Source organism: Chinchilla lanigera, unplaced genomic scaffold (assembly GCF_000276665.1).
Source record: "Chinchilla lanigera isolate Chin_1 unplaced genomic scaffold, ChiLan1.0 scaffold00041, whole genome shotgun sequence".
NCBI lineage: Eukaryota > Metazoa > Chordata > Mammalia > Rodentia > Chinchillidae > Chinchilla > Chinchilla lanigera.
Window position 1 is genome coordinate 15435339 of NW_004955442.1, and position 16515 is coordinate 15451853.

General features: G+C 39.0%; 2 protein-coding genes across 2 annotated transcripts in view; one reads left to right on the plus strand and one right to left on the minus strand.

The window, feature by feature from the left end:
* The window catches only part of Meiob (meiosis specific with OB domains), a 35653-nt gene extending 25995 nt beyond the window's left edge, over positions 1–9658 (plus strand). The window contains exons 11-14 of the mRNA XM_005391499.1: positions 581–734; positions 4187–4370; positions 5716–5802; positions 9271–9658. Coding sequence (XP_005391556.1) covers positions 581–734; positions 4187–4370; positions 5716–5802; positions 9271–9387 — 542 coding nt within the window. The 3' untranslated portion in view covers positions 9388–9658. The remainder of the gene's footprint in view (positions 1–580; positions 735–4186; positions 4371–5715; positions 5803–9270) is intronic.
* A 5069-nt stretch (positions 9659–14727) lies between these two features.
* On the minus strand, positions 14728–16459 carry Fahd1 (fumarylacetoacetate hydrolase domain containing 1). The gene has a single exon (XM_005391506.2). It carries the CDS (start codon positions 16156–16158, stop codon positions 15493–15495), a length of 666 nt encoding a protein of 221 aa, XP_005391563.1. The 5' UTR covers positions 16159–16459; the 3' UTR covers positions 14728–15492.
* Between the last annotated feature and the right edge of the window lie 56 nt (positions 16460–16515).

Sequence of the window (16515 nt, forward strand, 5' to 3'; positions counted from 1 at the left end):
TTTTTTTTTTTTTTTTTTTTTGGTTTTTCTCCGGTACCGGGAACTGAACTCATGACCTTGCACTTGCCAGGCAGGCACTTTGCCGCTGAGCTAAACCCCAGCCCCCATTTTCTTGGTTCTTAGAACAACAACCAAAAAAAATTTCTTCAGATGTTCTGGATGAATTCTTTATTCCATGGTGGATTGCTAACATCCTCTACCCTGTGGCTTATCGTCTTTCCTTTTTAATGATATCCTCTGATGATCAGAAATTTTTTTATTTAATAAAGACTAATTTCACATTCTTTTATTTTTTTTCTTATTTTGTAGATTTTAAATCCATTTATATGATCAGGATTTTTTTGATTTAATTTTAGTGGTATTGGGGATTGAGCAGGGCCTCATGGATGCTAGGCAAGCATTCTACTGATGAGCTGCATCTTCAGCCCTATAATCAGTTTTAATATAGCAAATATAATATTTTTCTGTTACTTAAGCTATTTAGATGTTCTTATTTGAACTTTATAACTTTTCTATTTTGATATAATCCTTTATAGTTTTTAGAATAATAAGAGACTTATATACTTCTTTATATTTTTAGTAAATACAATAGTTGATGTCTATACAGTTGAGCAGTTAAAGGTAAAGGCTTTGAAGAGTGAAGAAAAAGTTGAACCCTTCTATGGCATTCTCTATGCTTACATTTCCACACTGAACATTGATGATGAAACTGTGAAAGTAGTTCGAAATAAATGGTAAGGAGCCAAATTATTTTTAGCAAATTCATTTTTATAAGAAATAATTATTATTAATAAATTTTAGGCTTTATAAATGTTAAAGCTGTTGTTTGACCTAATAGTGGCTATAGTAGCACAAACCAATAATTCCAGCATCCCAGAAAGCTGATGTAGGTGGATCAAAAGTTCAAGCCCAGCCTGGGCAAGTTAGTGAGAGCCTGTCTCCCCCTCCACCCAAATTAAGATAAAGGGTAGGGGTTATAGTTTAGTGTGAAGGTCAGGTTCAATCCCCAGTACAACAAAAAGAACTATTTTTTAATTGCATGATGCATATGACCTACAACCCCTTCTGGTTCATCTACTTGCACACAAAGTAAACCCCAGTAGATTTAATGATCTTGAGCAATTGATGCTGAAATGTTACTCTCAAAACCTCTGTATGGATTTTGTACTTGAAATTTTTATTGAAATAATTCTAGATTCACATAGAGCTATAAAAAATGACACAGGGAGATCTCTTGTGGCATTTGTCCAGTGTTACCCTAATGATAACATTTTGCAGGTGACAGTATTTTACCACAGCCAAGATATTGAATTAATTAAATTCACTGATCTTACAGTGGTATAGCTAGAGTTCATACTGCTCTGGGCAGTCCTTCAATTTGCTACCCTCCAGCATATCTGAATATGTTACCTATTTAAATAGAAAATTAAAATGGGTAATTTTAATATAGATAATTAATAATTTTTATAATTAAAAATTATAGATAATTTTTAGAATTATTTATTAAATAAAAATACAGTAATCTATACTATTACTTAAAGTAGAAAATTAAAATGACCTATAGAGAAAATTAAGATAATTTTTGCATAGATTTATTCATTATATAGAAAAATGGCAATTAATATAGAATGTTACTTGCCTTTTTCTTTAAAAAATCATCTTTACTCCCTTCACTTTTAATGTTACTGCAACTTTGAAAAAATAAATTATACATAAAATTATATATATAAAACTAAACAAATGCAGACAGTAACAAGATAAAAATAAAATAATTACTTTCTTTTCTGCATTATCTTACCTGCTTTAAACTTTCACATATAATTATTTATAAGCATCAACTAGACAAGGATATAGTATAGATATACTAACAAGCTATGTTCTAATTATCAATTTACCTATGCTATGAAATTTCTGCAACATTTTATGGCTAGAAAAATATGTTTATGGGAACCTGAACCAGGTAAGTGTTGTCTACTTTAGGCAGTCTCATTGGTCAAGCAGTATTGAACAATAATTATGTTTATTATCCATAATAATATTATGGTTCATAATAAATTATTATAATAGTTAACTGATGTGAGTAAAGGAAATACTAATAATCATATTAGTAGCAATATTAAAAATTTTTTTTGGTTTTTTGAGACAGGGTCTCAAGCTGGTCTTGAACTCACTATGTAGCTCAGGCCAGCCCTGAACTCTCTGTGATCCTCCTGTCTCAGTTTCCCAAATGCTGGGATTACAGGCGAGTGCTAACATGTTTGACTTTAAAAAGAATTCTTTACAAAATATTAAAAATGTCACAAAGAGTGCATTCAGTAAAAAATGAGATAACATTTTAAGAGTAATAAACTGCAGATGTAACATTCATATTTGGATATATTCTGGCTGTGTTAAAATGGAGTAAATTGTTACAATATGGTTTTCCTTTCGACCAATAATGCTGCCTCCAAAATGTGCTGCTGGGGGTGGACTGTCCCGCTGCTCTCTCTCCCCTAGCTATGCTATTGTCATCTTATTAAATTATCCTAGATTTTCATACACTATGTGTATGTTTTATATAGTTTTATCAATAGTTAGGTTTGTGGCTCTGCCTCTACAATGAAGATAATGCCCTCTGGATTTTTAAGACTCTTTATAATAGGATTTTTTTTTTTTGGTACTGGCAATTGAACTCAGGACCTCATGTTTGCCAGGCTATATCCCCGGCCTCTATAATATGATATTAAAATTGCAAAAAAAACTAATGTGGAAGCTTCTGTGTAAGGTATGTATGTATTTATTTTTTTTTTGGGTAGTGGGAATCGAACTCATGACTTCATGCTTGCTAGGCAGGCTCTGTGCTGCTGAGCTATATCCCCAGCCCTGTATTCATTTTTTGAAAACTATTTTTCAGGGGCTAGGGTGGTAACTCAGTGGCAGTGCTCTTATCCTGCTGGAGGCCCTTGGTTCCATCCCCAGCACTGAGAGATAAATAGATAGCCTTAAAATTATTTCCCTTACTTTTTCTACATTTTAAATATTAATATCTGAAGAAAAGCATTTGAAATTTATTATGGAAGTATACTGAAACAAGTGATCTATGTCTGGAGCAGCGGGTATAGGTCAGTGGCACAGCGCCTGCCTGATGGCACAAGGTCCTGAATTGGATTCCCGGTACCAAAAAAAAAAGTGATCTATATCTAGACAAGAAACTATTATCTTCAGAGCTGTCCCTCTATTTAAGAAATGTAGTATCTCCTCATTCAAAGTTGATAAAAGAAGGCCTGCTTCAGAAAGATAGAAAGCATGAAATTGTCATGGTTGCGCATGGTAGCACCTGCCTGTAATCTCAGCATTTGGGAGGTTGAGGTGGGGGGATCACCATGAGTTAAAGGCAAGCTGAACTTAGTTGAAGGTTAGACTGAACTACATAGTGAAACCCTGTCTCAAAAAAAAAAAAAAAAAAAAAAGGAGGAGAATGTAAACTCAATAGTCCAAGCAGGTTTATTGCTAAACCTGAGAGGGACCTCTGTGTGAGCAGAACAGGGAAGGTATCTCTTACAGGGTAAGAAGCTTTTAAATAGTATTTTTTGGTGGGCCTTTGAGGGGGTGGGTTGGAAAAACAGTGGGCTGCTCTGTCCTCTATGTCCCTGACCAGATGGGAGGGACATACCTGTAGCAGGAGCAGCAGCAAGAAACAGGTGTGGCCACCGGTGTCAGTGCTGAAGCACAAGCTCTGCACCTGTTCTGATGAGGGCAGAGGGGTGGGTTAGGGCAGGAAAAGAGAGAAAGGCCCTTACTGGGAAGTGAAATGTGGACCCTAGGGACTGGGCAGGAACTCAGCAGGGAAAGGAATGAGGGAAGACGTTGTGTCCAGAGCCAGATGACTCACAAGTTCTGGAAGTGAGGCTGACGGTGTAGAAATTGTGTTTAATTTTTTTTCTAGTATTTCTTATTGAGGCTGTTTCCTTTTTTAAATTAGAAAATTTTATTAATATATGTTTGCAGTGCATAATTATGGGGTGTTGGCACATGTACATAATACATCTTTTTACTTCCCCTTCCTTCTTTCAATTATTGTTGTACATCACTGGGCATTCAGTGAGCCTTCCCATGCTGACTTTGACTTTTTAGAGATAGTTCTGCTAGAGATCAAATTTATCACTTAGGATCATAACACTTTATCATCACCTTTGTTTCTTCTCAGCTCCAGCTGTGGTTATATTATAAATGAAGTGTCTAACACTTGTACAACTTGCAACAAAGATTCTTCAGGATTTAAATCTGTTTTTCTCAGCTTCCATATGCTGGTTGATGTTACTGACCACACAGGAACCCTCCATTCCTGTAGTCTCACAGGAAATGTTGCTGAAGAGACTTTGGGCTGCACGGTAAATAGCATAAAATGAAGAAATGTTTAGAAATATTTCCAAGATGAAGTCTCTTCTTCAAAAATATAGATTATTCTGGTGATTTTTAATTTTGTTTTGTTTTGAGATGGGGCCTGGCTGTGCTGCAAAGGCTAGTCTCAAACTCCTGAGTTCAAGGGATCTTTCCAGCTCAGCCTCCCAAGTGCTAGGATTATATGCCTGGATTTTGCTGAACATTTGATAGAAATTAATTCATTAATTCATTAATAAAGAGGTCTGAGGAAAAAATGATTTTGGTTAAAGCACATGTTGCTTTAATGAACACATACTTACATATTGTGTATTAAAACTTCAGCCAGGCCAGGCATGTTGGCACAGGCCTGTAATCCCAGCATTCAGAAGGCTGAGGCAGGAGGATCACTTCAAGTTCCAAGCCAGCCTGGGCTACAAAGTGAGTTCAAGGCCAACCTGAACTACATAGAAAGACCCTGTCTCAAAAACAAGACAAAGCAAACCACCTCAGTTAATATTGACTATTATGAGTAATGACTGAGGCCTTCAGCAAAGTGGAAAAATAAACATGACTTTTATACAATCAAGTAAATAATAATAGGTTAAACAGCATGCTGTGGCTTTTCCGGAAGGAGGACTTGGCGATATTTCTTCTACCCAGCTATATAAAGTCAACTCCTGTTTTCTCCCTGATCTGCAATTTCAGAACAACAGCAGATCCTTGGAAGGTGGGTTAGCAGATTCACATGATAGGCAGGTGGGCTTTTTGTTTCTTTGGTTTGGGTTTTTTCTCTCTCCAGTGCTGGGGATTGAATCCAGGGCCTTCCCACAGAGCTACATCTCTAGCCCTTTTAATTAATTAATTAATTAATTAATTGTGGTACTATGGATTGAACCCAGGGCCTTTGCACTGAGCTATAGCCCCCTACCAATTTTATTTATTTTTATTTTGAGACTGTTCTCACTAAGTTACTAAACTGTCCAGACTGGGCTCATACTTGTGATCCTCCTGCCTCAGCTTTTCAGAATGCTGTACCACCATACATGCCCAATAGGCAGGTGTTTTGTTTTGTTTTATTTTTTACGGTTAAAACCAGCTCATAAAATATACCATTAAACTTTTGCTCCGAATTCTGCTTCTACCTTATTATAGGAATTTTCCTGGCTGAATCCCTAACTGCCTTCAGAGATTCTGTTTATAGCCTTTCTTGCCTTATTTCCTCTATCAAAAAAAATTGAGCTATAATTATCATAAATAATATTCAGTTTGTAGTGAGCAAGTCTGTTTCACAATATTGTCAAAATGAATTATCTATGTATATTTTAAAATATGTGTTTGATTTTTTTTCACCAGGTAGATGAGTTTCTTGCAATGACGAGTGAACAGAGAACAGCATTGAAGTGGAGATTTCTTTTGGAAAGAAGCAAAATTTATTTAAAAGTTAGTATATCTTACAGTACTCTGTTATTCTATACACTCAACCAATATATCTAGAACTAAGGGATATTCAGCCAAGAAAGATCTACAACACAATCCAATAAATTAGAGACTTTTTTGTAGTACTGGGGATTGAATTTAGGGCCTTTTTTCTGAGCTATATCCCAAATTCTTTCTTTATTTTGAGACCTTGCAAAGACAATAAATTGTCCATGTTGGGCTCAAACCTGAGATTCTTTCACCTCAGTTTCCCAGAGTGCTAGGATTATAGCTCTGTGCCACCATGCTTGGCTACATTAGAGGCTTTTTTTTTCTGGTACTGAGGATTGAACCCAGGGCCTTGCACACACTAAGCAAGCACTCCACCACCGAGCTATACCCTCAACCTAAGAATATATTATTTTTAATTATGCCCAATTTTCAGATGTGCAGGAGGATTTAGCTACTCTAGAAACAATGGAAAAATTGTTTTTTATCATATAGTATAAAAAGATTTCAAATGACACCAAAGAAATAGGCAAAGAAGATGCTCTTTAATGTTAACTCCAAAACTAGGCAACAGAGCTTAATGTGAAAATGGGGTGATCGCCAGTGTTACATGCCTGGGTGGCATTGCTCTTTGCTTAGTGAGGTGGTATTAAATGGGACAGCTGACTGCTTAGCTTCTGGGGTGAGAACTGCTTGTTCTAAATACCAGTTCCACCATTTCATAGCCTGAGTGACCCTAAGAGATTAGTTAACTTCTCTAAGTCTGTAACATTTTATGATCTCACAATTCTGAAGGGCCAGAGCTTACTCCTGAGGTACTGGCAATATTTCAGTGTTGGAAGGTCATAGAATCATACTGTGGAAGGTGTGGAAAGTGGAGGAGGGAGTGAGATAAATGCATTTCTGTTCTGCAAATAAGGGAAGTGAGGTCAAGAAATATTGCTACTTGTCACAGGTGAAGGACTATAGTTGATGTTACTTCTTTTCATGGTTCTCAGTGTGTTCCCTTATACTACTAAAAGTTGTGCTCTAGTTTATATGAGTTTTATTTCCTGATTTTTACTCTACTAAAACTTTTTTTTTTTTTGTCTTTTTGAGACACAGTTTCGCTATGCAGTCTTTTTGAGACAGGGTCTCGCTATGCTAGCCTTGAGCTCACTTTGTAGCCCAGGTTGGTCTTGAACTTGCAAAGACCCTCTGCCTCAGCCTCCCGAGTGCTGGGATTACAGGTGTGCACCACCACACCCGGCTTCTGCTAAAACCTAATATTGAGAAAATTTAAAAATATACTCATGAAGATGGACGTAGTGACACACACCTGTAATCCCAGCACTCAGGAGGCTGAGGTCGGAGGATTTCTTTGAGTTTGAGACCAGCCGGGGCTACACAGTGAGTTCAAGGCCAGCCTGAACTACACAGCCATGAGGATATAGCTCAGTAGAGGCTGCCTGGGAAGCAAAGGTCCTGAGTTTGATTCCTGGTAACCCCCACAAAAAAAGAGAGAGACCCTGTCTCAAAATAAGAATATATACTCATGAGCACACATGCCTTTAATGGGCAGAGCAAAGATATCGTATCTTGCCATGCAGCCTCTGGAAAAAAACTGTATAGTGATGAGAGAATGGGAATAAAAAAGTAAAATATTTTGATATTATTTTAAAATAATTTTGATCCTATAGAGACTATAAAGCAGTCGAGTTTGCTGTGTCAACTGTATCCTCATAAGAGGATTTTACCATTCTCCAGTGGTTCCTTTTCTTGTAGACTCAAGCTTTTATGAGTCAGTTGCAGACATGGCCAGTGGCAGCAGTAATATTTCTAGGGCCTAAGTTTGAGGCCATTTCTTAGTAGGCCCCAGAAAGAAAAGCTACAGGTACATATTAAATCTCTTCCATATTTGCATGGGCCCACAAAATACTTTGTTTTCCAATCAAGAACACTCAGGGACCAGGGATATAGCTCAGTGGTGCAGTGCCTGCCTGGCAAGTGCAAGGTCCTGAGTTCAATTCCTGGTACCAAAACACACACACACACACACACACATACACACGACACACGCAGGTTATTGCTAATAAATTCGATTAGGGGCTGGGGATTTAGCTCAGCAGCACAGCGCCTGCCTGGCAAGCACAAGGTTGTAAGTTCAATTCCTGGTACCGGAAAAAAACAAACCAAACAAAAAAAAATTGATTACTTTAAATAGAAACTTACAGTTTTTTAAACTTGGCTCAAATATAATAACAATTTGCCCTCAAGTAAAGGGACATTGTGTCTTTCCAAAAATGCTTAAAACATTAGATAGATAGAGATACATATACAGATATAGAGGCAGACATAGATATATTCTGGGGATTGAATCCAGAGCCTTCTCCATGTTAGGCAAGGGCTATACTCCTGAATTATATCCCCATTGCCTAAAAAGACATTTAAATTGTCTTTAACAGCTGGGTGTGGTGGTGCATGCCTATAATCCCAGCACATGGGAGACTGAAGCAGGAGGACTGCTTTGAGTCAAGGCCAGCCTGAACTACATTGCAAAACCTTGTTTCAAAAAACAAAACAAAACAAAACAAAAAAGAACACATAGACAGGCAGGCAAAAATGCTGAACTAGGTTGGTAGATGTAGACTGTCTTCCACAGGCAGAATCAATCATCTTCCCTCCTACAAGGCTCACTTGGAACTCCATGAGCAGGGCCATACTGTCACTACCAGCTCCTGGGACCTATAGTCATGAAGCGGCTCAGCCAATGCAGTGACAGGCACAGCCCCCACAGGAAGCTGTGAAGATTCTCTGCCCATGCTGGTGCACAAGGCCTCCGCCAAAAGGGTGCCCAGTGATCTCTGTAGCCCATTTACAACCTTTCACAGTTTTTCTTGATATCAACACATTTTTTTCTTAGTCTTTGAAATTAAAATGATTGATAAATCATTCTGTTCTTCTGTTCTATATTTTAAAAGATATTAATGGAAGTACTCGGTAAATGGTTAAAATAAGACATTATTATTAACAAAGTGTTTATTTCCCTGTGGCCTAACAGACTGTCAGTGTAGCAGATTGATGCCTGTCAGAGTTGACACTTTGAATACACATTAAGCCCTTTTTCTATATGTGTGATTTGTAATCCTAGTCTTCAGACCTGAGACAAATGTCATGAAAAATGAGATGGAGTTTTACAAAAATCATTGCAGAAACCAGACCTGTAATTTTTCTGTCAAACTCTGCCTGGACTGGAACTCTTCCTATCATCTAGAACTCTAATTGACATTCATGTTAACATTGTAAAAAACTTCCATTGCAATTCTCAATTTGAAGTCATTAGTTTTTTTTTTTTTTAAGACTGGGGATCAAACTCAGGACCTTGCACTTGACAGGAAGGCACTTATGCCACTGAGCTATATACCCAGCCTAAAGTCATTGGTTTTTAATTTTACACATAAGACAATATTTAAAACTAATCCTCTGACTTTTCTTTCCCTCTAGTTTGTTTTATCACCCAGAACAAGGGGTGGACTGAGAATTAGCATACTCTCCTGTAGGCTTGCAGATCCTACTGAGGCAAGTAGGCACTTGTCTGGACAAGGACATATTTACAACTGAGTATCATTCTAACCTCTGGAAAATTATAGGAGTTTTAACTCCTTTCAAATGGAATGCTAACTTGAGAATTATGCATTAAATTGTATTTTGTTTAAAATGTGGTAAAATGTTCTATAAATTATCACTATGTTTCCTCCTGGAGTTCATGTGGGCGTTGTCTGAACACTTGTCTGAGCTCATTCCTTGAAAGGCCATTTCTGCTGGTTTTGCCATTTCCTCCCAAGATGAAAAATTCTTATATGGATTAATAAACAAGTTTAATCTGCACAAATGTGAAATATTTCTTAGGCTGCCTACTTTGTCTTGATTTTCTGGAAAAATATGTCTCAAGATATCTTTCTGGAGTATGGCAGTGGTTTGTTACCTCACAGGACACAGTAAGGGTCTCCCAGAGCTGGTGGGAATAGCACCAGTCATGGGAAAGACTGGACAACTGCTTTGAACTCCACCAAGCTTTTTAAATCCTTTACCTCTGTGATGACGCACTGGAGCCACTAGTGCCTGTGAAAGCTCACTGATTCAGATTTGGCATTTATGAGGCTGAATCAGCTGGGAGGAGACCAGCTTCAAAAGCTATGTGGGCAATGCACAAGTCTCAGGAACTCTGAAGGGTACTCACTCAGGATGTTAGAACAATAGCCACCTTTTGTCTCAGTCTTTACTACAGCAGCCCAGAGCACACTGCTTGCCTCATACCACTGTGTGAAGACCGGCTCTCAGGTCAGCCCTGTCCACCATCTGGAAGGTTCCACTCACCTGGGTTGGGCTACTATTTCATGAGGTGACTTGTCATCCAGTATAGGACTGAAAAAAGGAGAAAAGGTGAGTATATGAAAGTCTTACAAAACTAGTGTTGAGAGATAAACTTGTTTGTAATATTTTCTCTGGCTTTTACTGTACAGTTATGGAGGAAATATGTGGGTGGACCCCTGTAGTGTTCAAATTAAGGTAATAAGTGAGGTAGCTACTACCTGACCTAGTTGTGCAAAATAGGCCTGATAAAGAGCTTCCTCCTGTTCTCCTTTGGGGACGAGACATGGGAGAGGGGACAGGTAAAAAAGGACAAAGAGTGATGGTGGAGGGGTCAGGCAGGAAAGAAATGAAAGTATAGGGTGGGATTTATACTCACTGTTGGTTATGCAAGAGCAGATACAGCACTATCACCCTGAACAGGAACTCATTCACAGAGCTCAGGAGATGGAGAAGGATACTGCCTAGGTGGTATCAGGAGCTGCTGTACCAGGTCTTGGTGCTCTGAAATCCAGCAACAGGCCTAAATATACCAGTGTGGGCTCCTAAGCCCACAGGCCTCAGCTACTCTGGCTGTCTCACTGCTGGCTCCACTGCAAAATAGAGGTGCCGTCATGGTAGGTGCACAGGCTGGACTCAGTGGGATCAGCAGAGGGCTCTAAATTACCATCTCACTGCCATAGTGACCTTATCTCAGCCCACTGATAGTGAACTATGAAAGTCCACTGCCCCTGTCACTCAAGGGACAGCTTGATTGCTTATTTAATCTGGTAATACACCAGTCTGCAGGGCTAGGTGTGAAATCACACTGAATCAAAGGTACTTCAAAAAGTTTAACTTATGCATTTTATGAAATGAAGACTACAAAGCAGTCATCTGAACTTCAGTTACAATTAGCCAGAATGGAAGCACTCAAGAATAAGTTTCAACACAATAAGCTTCAACACAAAGTTTACCCTCTTTTGAACTATAAATTTCATATTACTTTTTATAAAAAATTGAGTGACTATGATTTTTCCTAATCTTCTATTATCTTTCATGTCAATAGATTTTCCTTTCCAAATTCCACTTGGTAAATTTATTGGCTCAATGCTCTGTGCATGGTACAGACACAATAGAGTACCTGTATTTCATCTATTACTTATCTTGAGGAATCCTAGTTTTTTTGCTTCTATTTTTTATTATAAAGTTTTACTTTAGTTATAGAAAAATGAGAAAATCATAGCAAAAAAGAAAATGCATAATGTTTCATCCTACATTTTACAACTGATAGGTAATACATTTATTGTAAAATATACATACATAAAACTACCATTTTAACTATTTTTAAGTATCTAATTCAATGGCATTACTTACATCCATCACTACTATTTCCAAACTTTTTACTTCATTCCATACTGAAACTCTTGCACCCATTACACAATAATTCCCTATTCTCCCCTCCTGTCAGCCTCAGGTAACCTCTAATATACTTTTCTGTCTCTATGAATTGAATTATTCCAGGTATCTAAGGATAATATTTATCCTTTTGTAACTGGCTCCTTTCAATAGCATAATGTTTTTGAGATGCATCCATCTTGTAGGTATCAGTGCTTTAAATGGATGGACTATGTTTTATTTATTCATTTCCAGGTAACATTTAGGGTTTTTTTCCAGGCTTTTGTCTCATGTGAGTAATGGTGTTCTGAGCTGGGGCGCAGTGGCATGCACTTGTAGTCATAGCTACTCGGGAGGCTAAGGCAGGAATTTGAGGCCAGCATGGGTAACACGTCTATACAAGCATTTTATACTTTTGTATGTCTTTCCTGACTTCTAGCCTCCATCTATCCATCCATCTACTTTGAAACATATAATTCACAAATTATAAACATAATTTACAAATAGCTTACATTATAACATTTTACACTTAATTTATAGCATTTTTTCCACGTCATTAAATATTTTACATAATTACTGGCTGCATATCATTTTATTATATAAGTATAGAACAGTGAATGTAATCAACCCAATACCATTGGGCATTTAATACAATTTATTTATTTTTTGAGATGGTTTCTTTATGTAGTTCAAGCTGGCCTTAAACTCACTATGGAGCCCAGGCTGGTCTCAAATTCTGGGTAATCCTCCTGCCTCAGCCTCCCAAGTGTTGGCATTATAAGTGTGTGCCATCACACCCAGCCCATTGGGCATTTAAAGTGCTTCCCTTTTCTGGCTGATTATAAACAGCAGCTAAATTTTGTCCTGGGAATAAGTTTTGAGACATTAATTTGCTACAATAATATTAATAGCTAAGAGTGGTGAGCGCTTTTTATGACATTATAAGCACTTTATGATATTTGATGTGTACAAGGTTGTGCTTCAGGGGCACATGATCTAAGATATAGCCATTAAAAATGATTTGTACACCCATATTAACTGACCTGAAGAGATGTTCATAATACATTGAGTAGACATGTTTATGTACGTATGTATATACGTACATATTGCGGTACTGTGGATTGAACACAAAGTGTTTGCACTGAGCTACAGCCCCAGCTTTTTGTTTTCAGTCTTGCTGTATACTTCAGGCTGGCCTTGAACCCACTATAGAGGCTGGCTTCAAACTCTTAACAATCCTTCCACCTTAGCCTTCTAAGTGCTAGGATTATAGGTATGTGCCACCATGCCCCCCCTTTTAATCTTTTGAGACAGGGTCTTATTGAGTTGCCCAGGCTGGGCCTGATCTTGTGATCCTTTTACCTCAGCCTCCTAGAGTTCTGGAATTACAGACATATGCCACTATACCTGGCTGCTCATTTTAAAATAAATGCACAACAAACACACAAAACTCCACTAGCAAATAATATAGTATGGAATTATTAAGTGTGATTAGCAAATGGCAATTATTGAATCTAGTGAAAAGTATTTGGATTTCATTCTAGTGAAAAGTATATGATTAGCAAATGGCAATTATTGAATCTAGTGAAAAGTATTTGGATTTCTAGTAAAAAGTATTAATCTCTCAACGTTTCTATAGGTTTAAATTTATTCAAAGTAAACTGGAGAAAAATATATCTTCTGGGAACTAGGATTACTTTAGCAACCTCAGGAATTGTGGGAATTGGCCTGTTTTTGAATTTTGTATTCAAGGACTTTGTGTGCTACACTTCCAATGCTGGTATCAGATGTTTCTGACAAAGCTTGCTCCACCATCTGGTGAACACTGACCTCAGGAGCACTGTACACTCTGGGTGCTGATGTATGCCTTCTCCTGGGGCTGCATATGAGCACTACTTTTACCTTATACCTTCAGCTTGCTTAATTAGATGGTCTACCAGTTTGGACAGATCTCAGTTGAACTTTGTACCTGGCTAACTAGATTAACAGTATACTTTCAGTGTCATCCAACTTTTCCACTAATGAGAAACTAGCCAAAAGAATTAATAAATGTGCTGACTCTACCAGGAAATAATCAGACAATTCCAATGTCCAAAGTTGGACTGACCTCAGATCTTACATAACCAATGAAAACAATACTGCAGAAATGTGTTGACAGATATGAAAAAGATAAGTCATAATATGCAGTGCAAAAAGCAAGTTAGACAACTGTGGTTGTGAGCAAAGTCTATCTAAAAAATTACATCCACAAATTTGGCATAATATACAAATGTTTGCATGTCTAAATAAGTGGAATTTTAGGTGTTAGTGCTTTATGCTTATCTGTATTTCCTGACTCATCTGTAATAAATGTCTTGCTAAAAACAAAAATCACTCAAAGGCTGGGTGTGGTGAAGCACGCCTGTATCCCAAAACTTGGGAGGCTGAGGCAGGAGGATTGCCACAAGTTTGAGGCCAGCCTGAGCAACACAGTGAGTTCAAGGCCAGCCTAAACTACATAGAGATCTTATCTTTTAAAAAAATCACTAAAAGATAAAATACACAAATCTAATTATAGAATTTCTTTATAATAAAAACTTAAACATGAGATTATATAACACCTAAACATTTAAATCATCTTATATACCTATTTACAAGATGCAACCTGCATTGTGGCCAAGACTTCAACTTCTAGGCTTGGGACAACTAGGCTACATCTTGGCTGTGTCTCAGTGACTGACCCTAGCTAGGCTTCCTAGACTAACTGTCTTCAGCTATGTCTGGGAAATAGTAGCAGTGTCAATCTTACAGCTTTGTTGAGGGTCCCATAATATGTGGAAACAATAAACTATGCTAAGCACAATGCCTAGCAGTACCGAGTGCTTCATAGGTTATTAGTAAGGTAGATGCAAAGGACCACATGTTTTCTGTATACACTGACTGCAGGTAGATTCTACCTAAGCCTAGAGGCTTCCACTGGGCCCTATGATAGCTATGCTGGACATACTACCTTGCCTTCTAAAGAAGGGTGCAAGCAAAAGCTAAAGCAGCAATCCCAGCCCATTCAACTTCCTGGAACCTCCTTCTCCAGTTGGGAGGTGAAGGTGAAGGTGATGGTGAACTCCTATTAGAGCACAAAGCTCAGGAGGCCAAAGGTCAAAGACCAAGGTCTGTCGCCCCACAAGGAAGAAATATCCCTCCGGGCATCTACTTGGAAAAGAAAGTACTATACACTTTTAAGATACACAAAAGGAAGCTATTTATTTGGAAAATAACATATTCAATAAAATAACATATTATTTCCCAAATTCAATATAAAGGGCAGGACAGATACTCTAAGCAACCAGGAGAGGTCTTCAACAATTGTTCATTTAACAAAATAAAACTTTTAACTGATTATGTGTAGTAGTGTTTTTCCATATTTCCCTGGTGAAGAATCACTGAAGTCCTCTGTAAAGTTTCCCTGGAAATTAATTTCATTAATTCAATGGGTCCAGGATGGGTCAGAAATTTGGAATTTTTTATTTTTACAAATACTTTACATGACTAACAAGTCCAGGGAAGTTTGAAAAACACTGAATGGAACATAGCATTTAGTTTCCTTTGAAGATTTGTCTTGAACAACTGATCCTAGAATGATGCACTGAAAAGTCTTACTCAGTTCAGTTTTAGGAAAAAAATTAAGACTTATGAAGGTTTGGGCAGGGGATACAGCTCAGCGGTACAAGCAGACTTACTAAGGTTTGGTTCCATATATTCTCTTCCTAAGATGCATCATAAATCCTTTGTTTTAGTTGTTTCCATTTCTGTCTCAGCTCTTCCAGATCATGTTTTTCCTGAAGGGTTTATTTTTTGTGATTGAAGACTAACAAGTCAATCAAATCATTTTGTACAAGTGGTTTCTATGAAAAGATTGTCATATGTAATAACTCCTGTATGCTTCTAAGTCTTGCTCCCTTCTCTCTTGGCACTTAAGAAGTTAGGCCACCTTGTACAGTCTCAATATTCCGACTTTTCCACCTTAAACCTCATGTTGACCACTCCGTCTATGCCAGCCTCGATCTCATCGTTTTCTTTAACTGGCCCAACTCCCTTTGGCGTCCCCGTCAAGATAAGGTCTCCTTCTTCCAAGGTTATTATCTTAGAAACATAGCTGATGATGTAGGGGATGGAAAAGATCATGGAGGATGTCTCGCCCTCCTGCCGAAGTTCGCCATTGACCTTGAGCCACAGTCTCAAGGCGTGAGGGTCAGGGATTTTCTCTTTGGGCACGAAGGCGCTGACCGGGCAGGAGGAGGTGAAGCTTTTGGCCAGGGTCCAGGGCAACCCTTTTTTCTTACACTCATTCTGCACGTCCCTGGCGGTCATGTCCAGGCATAGGGCGTACCCAGCCACGTAGTCCATGGCGGCGGCCTCGGGGACGGCGCGGGCACACCTGCCCATAAGCACGCCTAGCTCCAGCTCGTGGTGCAGATCTCGGCAGTAGGGGGGTATCAGCACCGGTGAGCCCTCGGGCGCGTAAGCGGTGGATGGCTTCAGGAAGAGAACGGGTTCGCGGAGTACCGTGCTGCCCATCTCCCGGACGTGGTCGGCATAGTTCCTCCCCACGCAGATGATGTTCTTACCCCATTCCCAGAAGAGGGACCAAGGCCTAGGGCCCGCCATGGCGCAGTCTGGGTCACGTGGGCGCGTGCTCTCGCGCCTACGGCAAGCTAGAAGGGACGTGCTGCCTCGAACCGCTTCTGGTCAGCAATTGCCCGCCTTACCTTGCTAGGATCCTGAGTGCCGCTATCCTCTGGCTGCCTCGGAACGCCACTATAGGCCAGGGGAGGTACTGAAGTTCGAGCGCCCCTCTTCACCAACTTTGTCCCACGGCCCCAGGCTTGGGCCCAGATACGCTGGCCAGGGACGTAGGAAGGAATTCTTTGGACTGGAACCCGGTGATTGGCTGGGGGTGGTGCTGGGCGGGCGAGACGGGCGCTGGAGAGCTGGTTGGCCGGAGGTAGTGATGGGCGGGCACTG

What these genes read in the sequence shown, in the direction of transcription:
- Fahd1 (XM_005391506.2), bottom strand. Translation starts at nt 16,158, where the DNA reads ATGGCGGGCCCTAGGCCTTGGTCCCTCTTCTGGGAATGGGGTAAGAAC.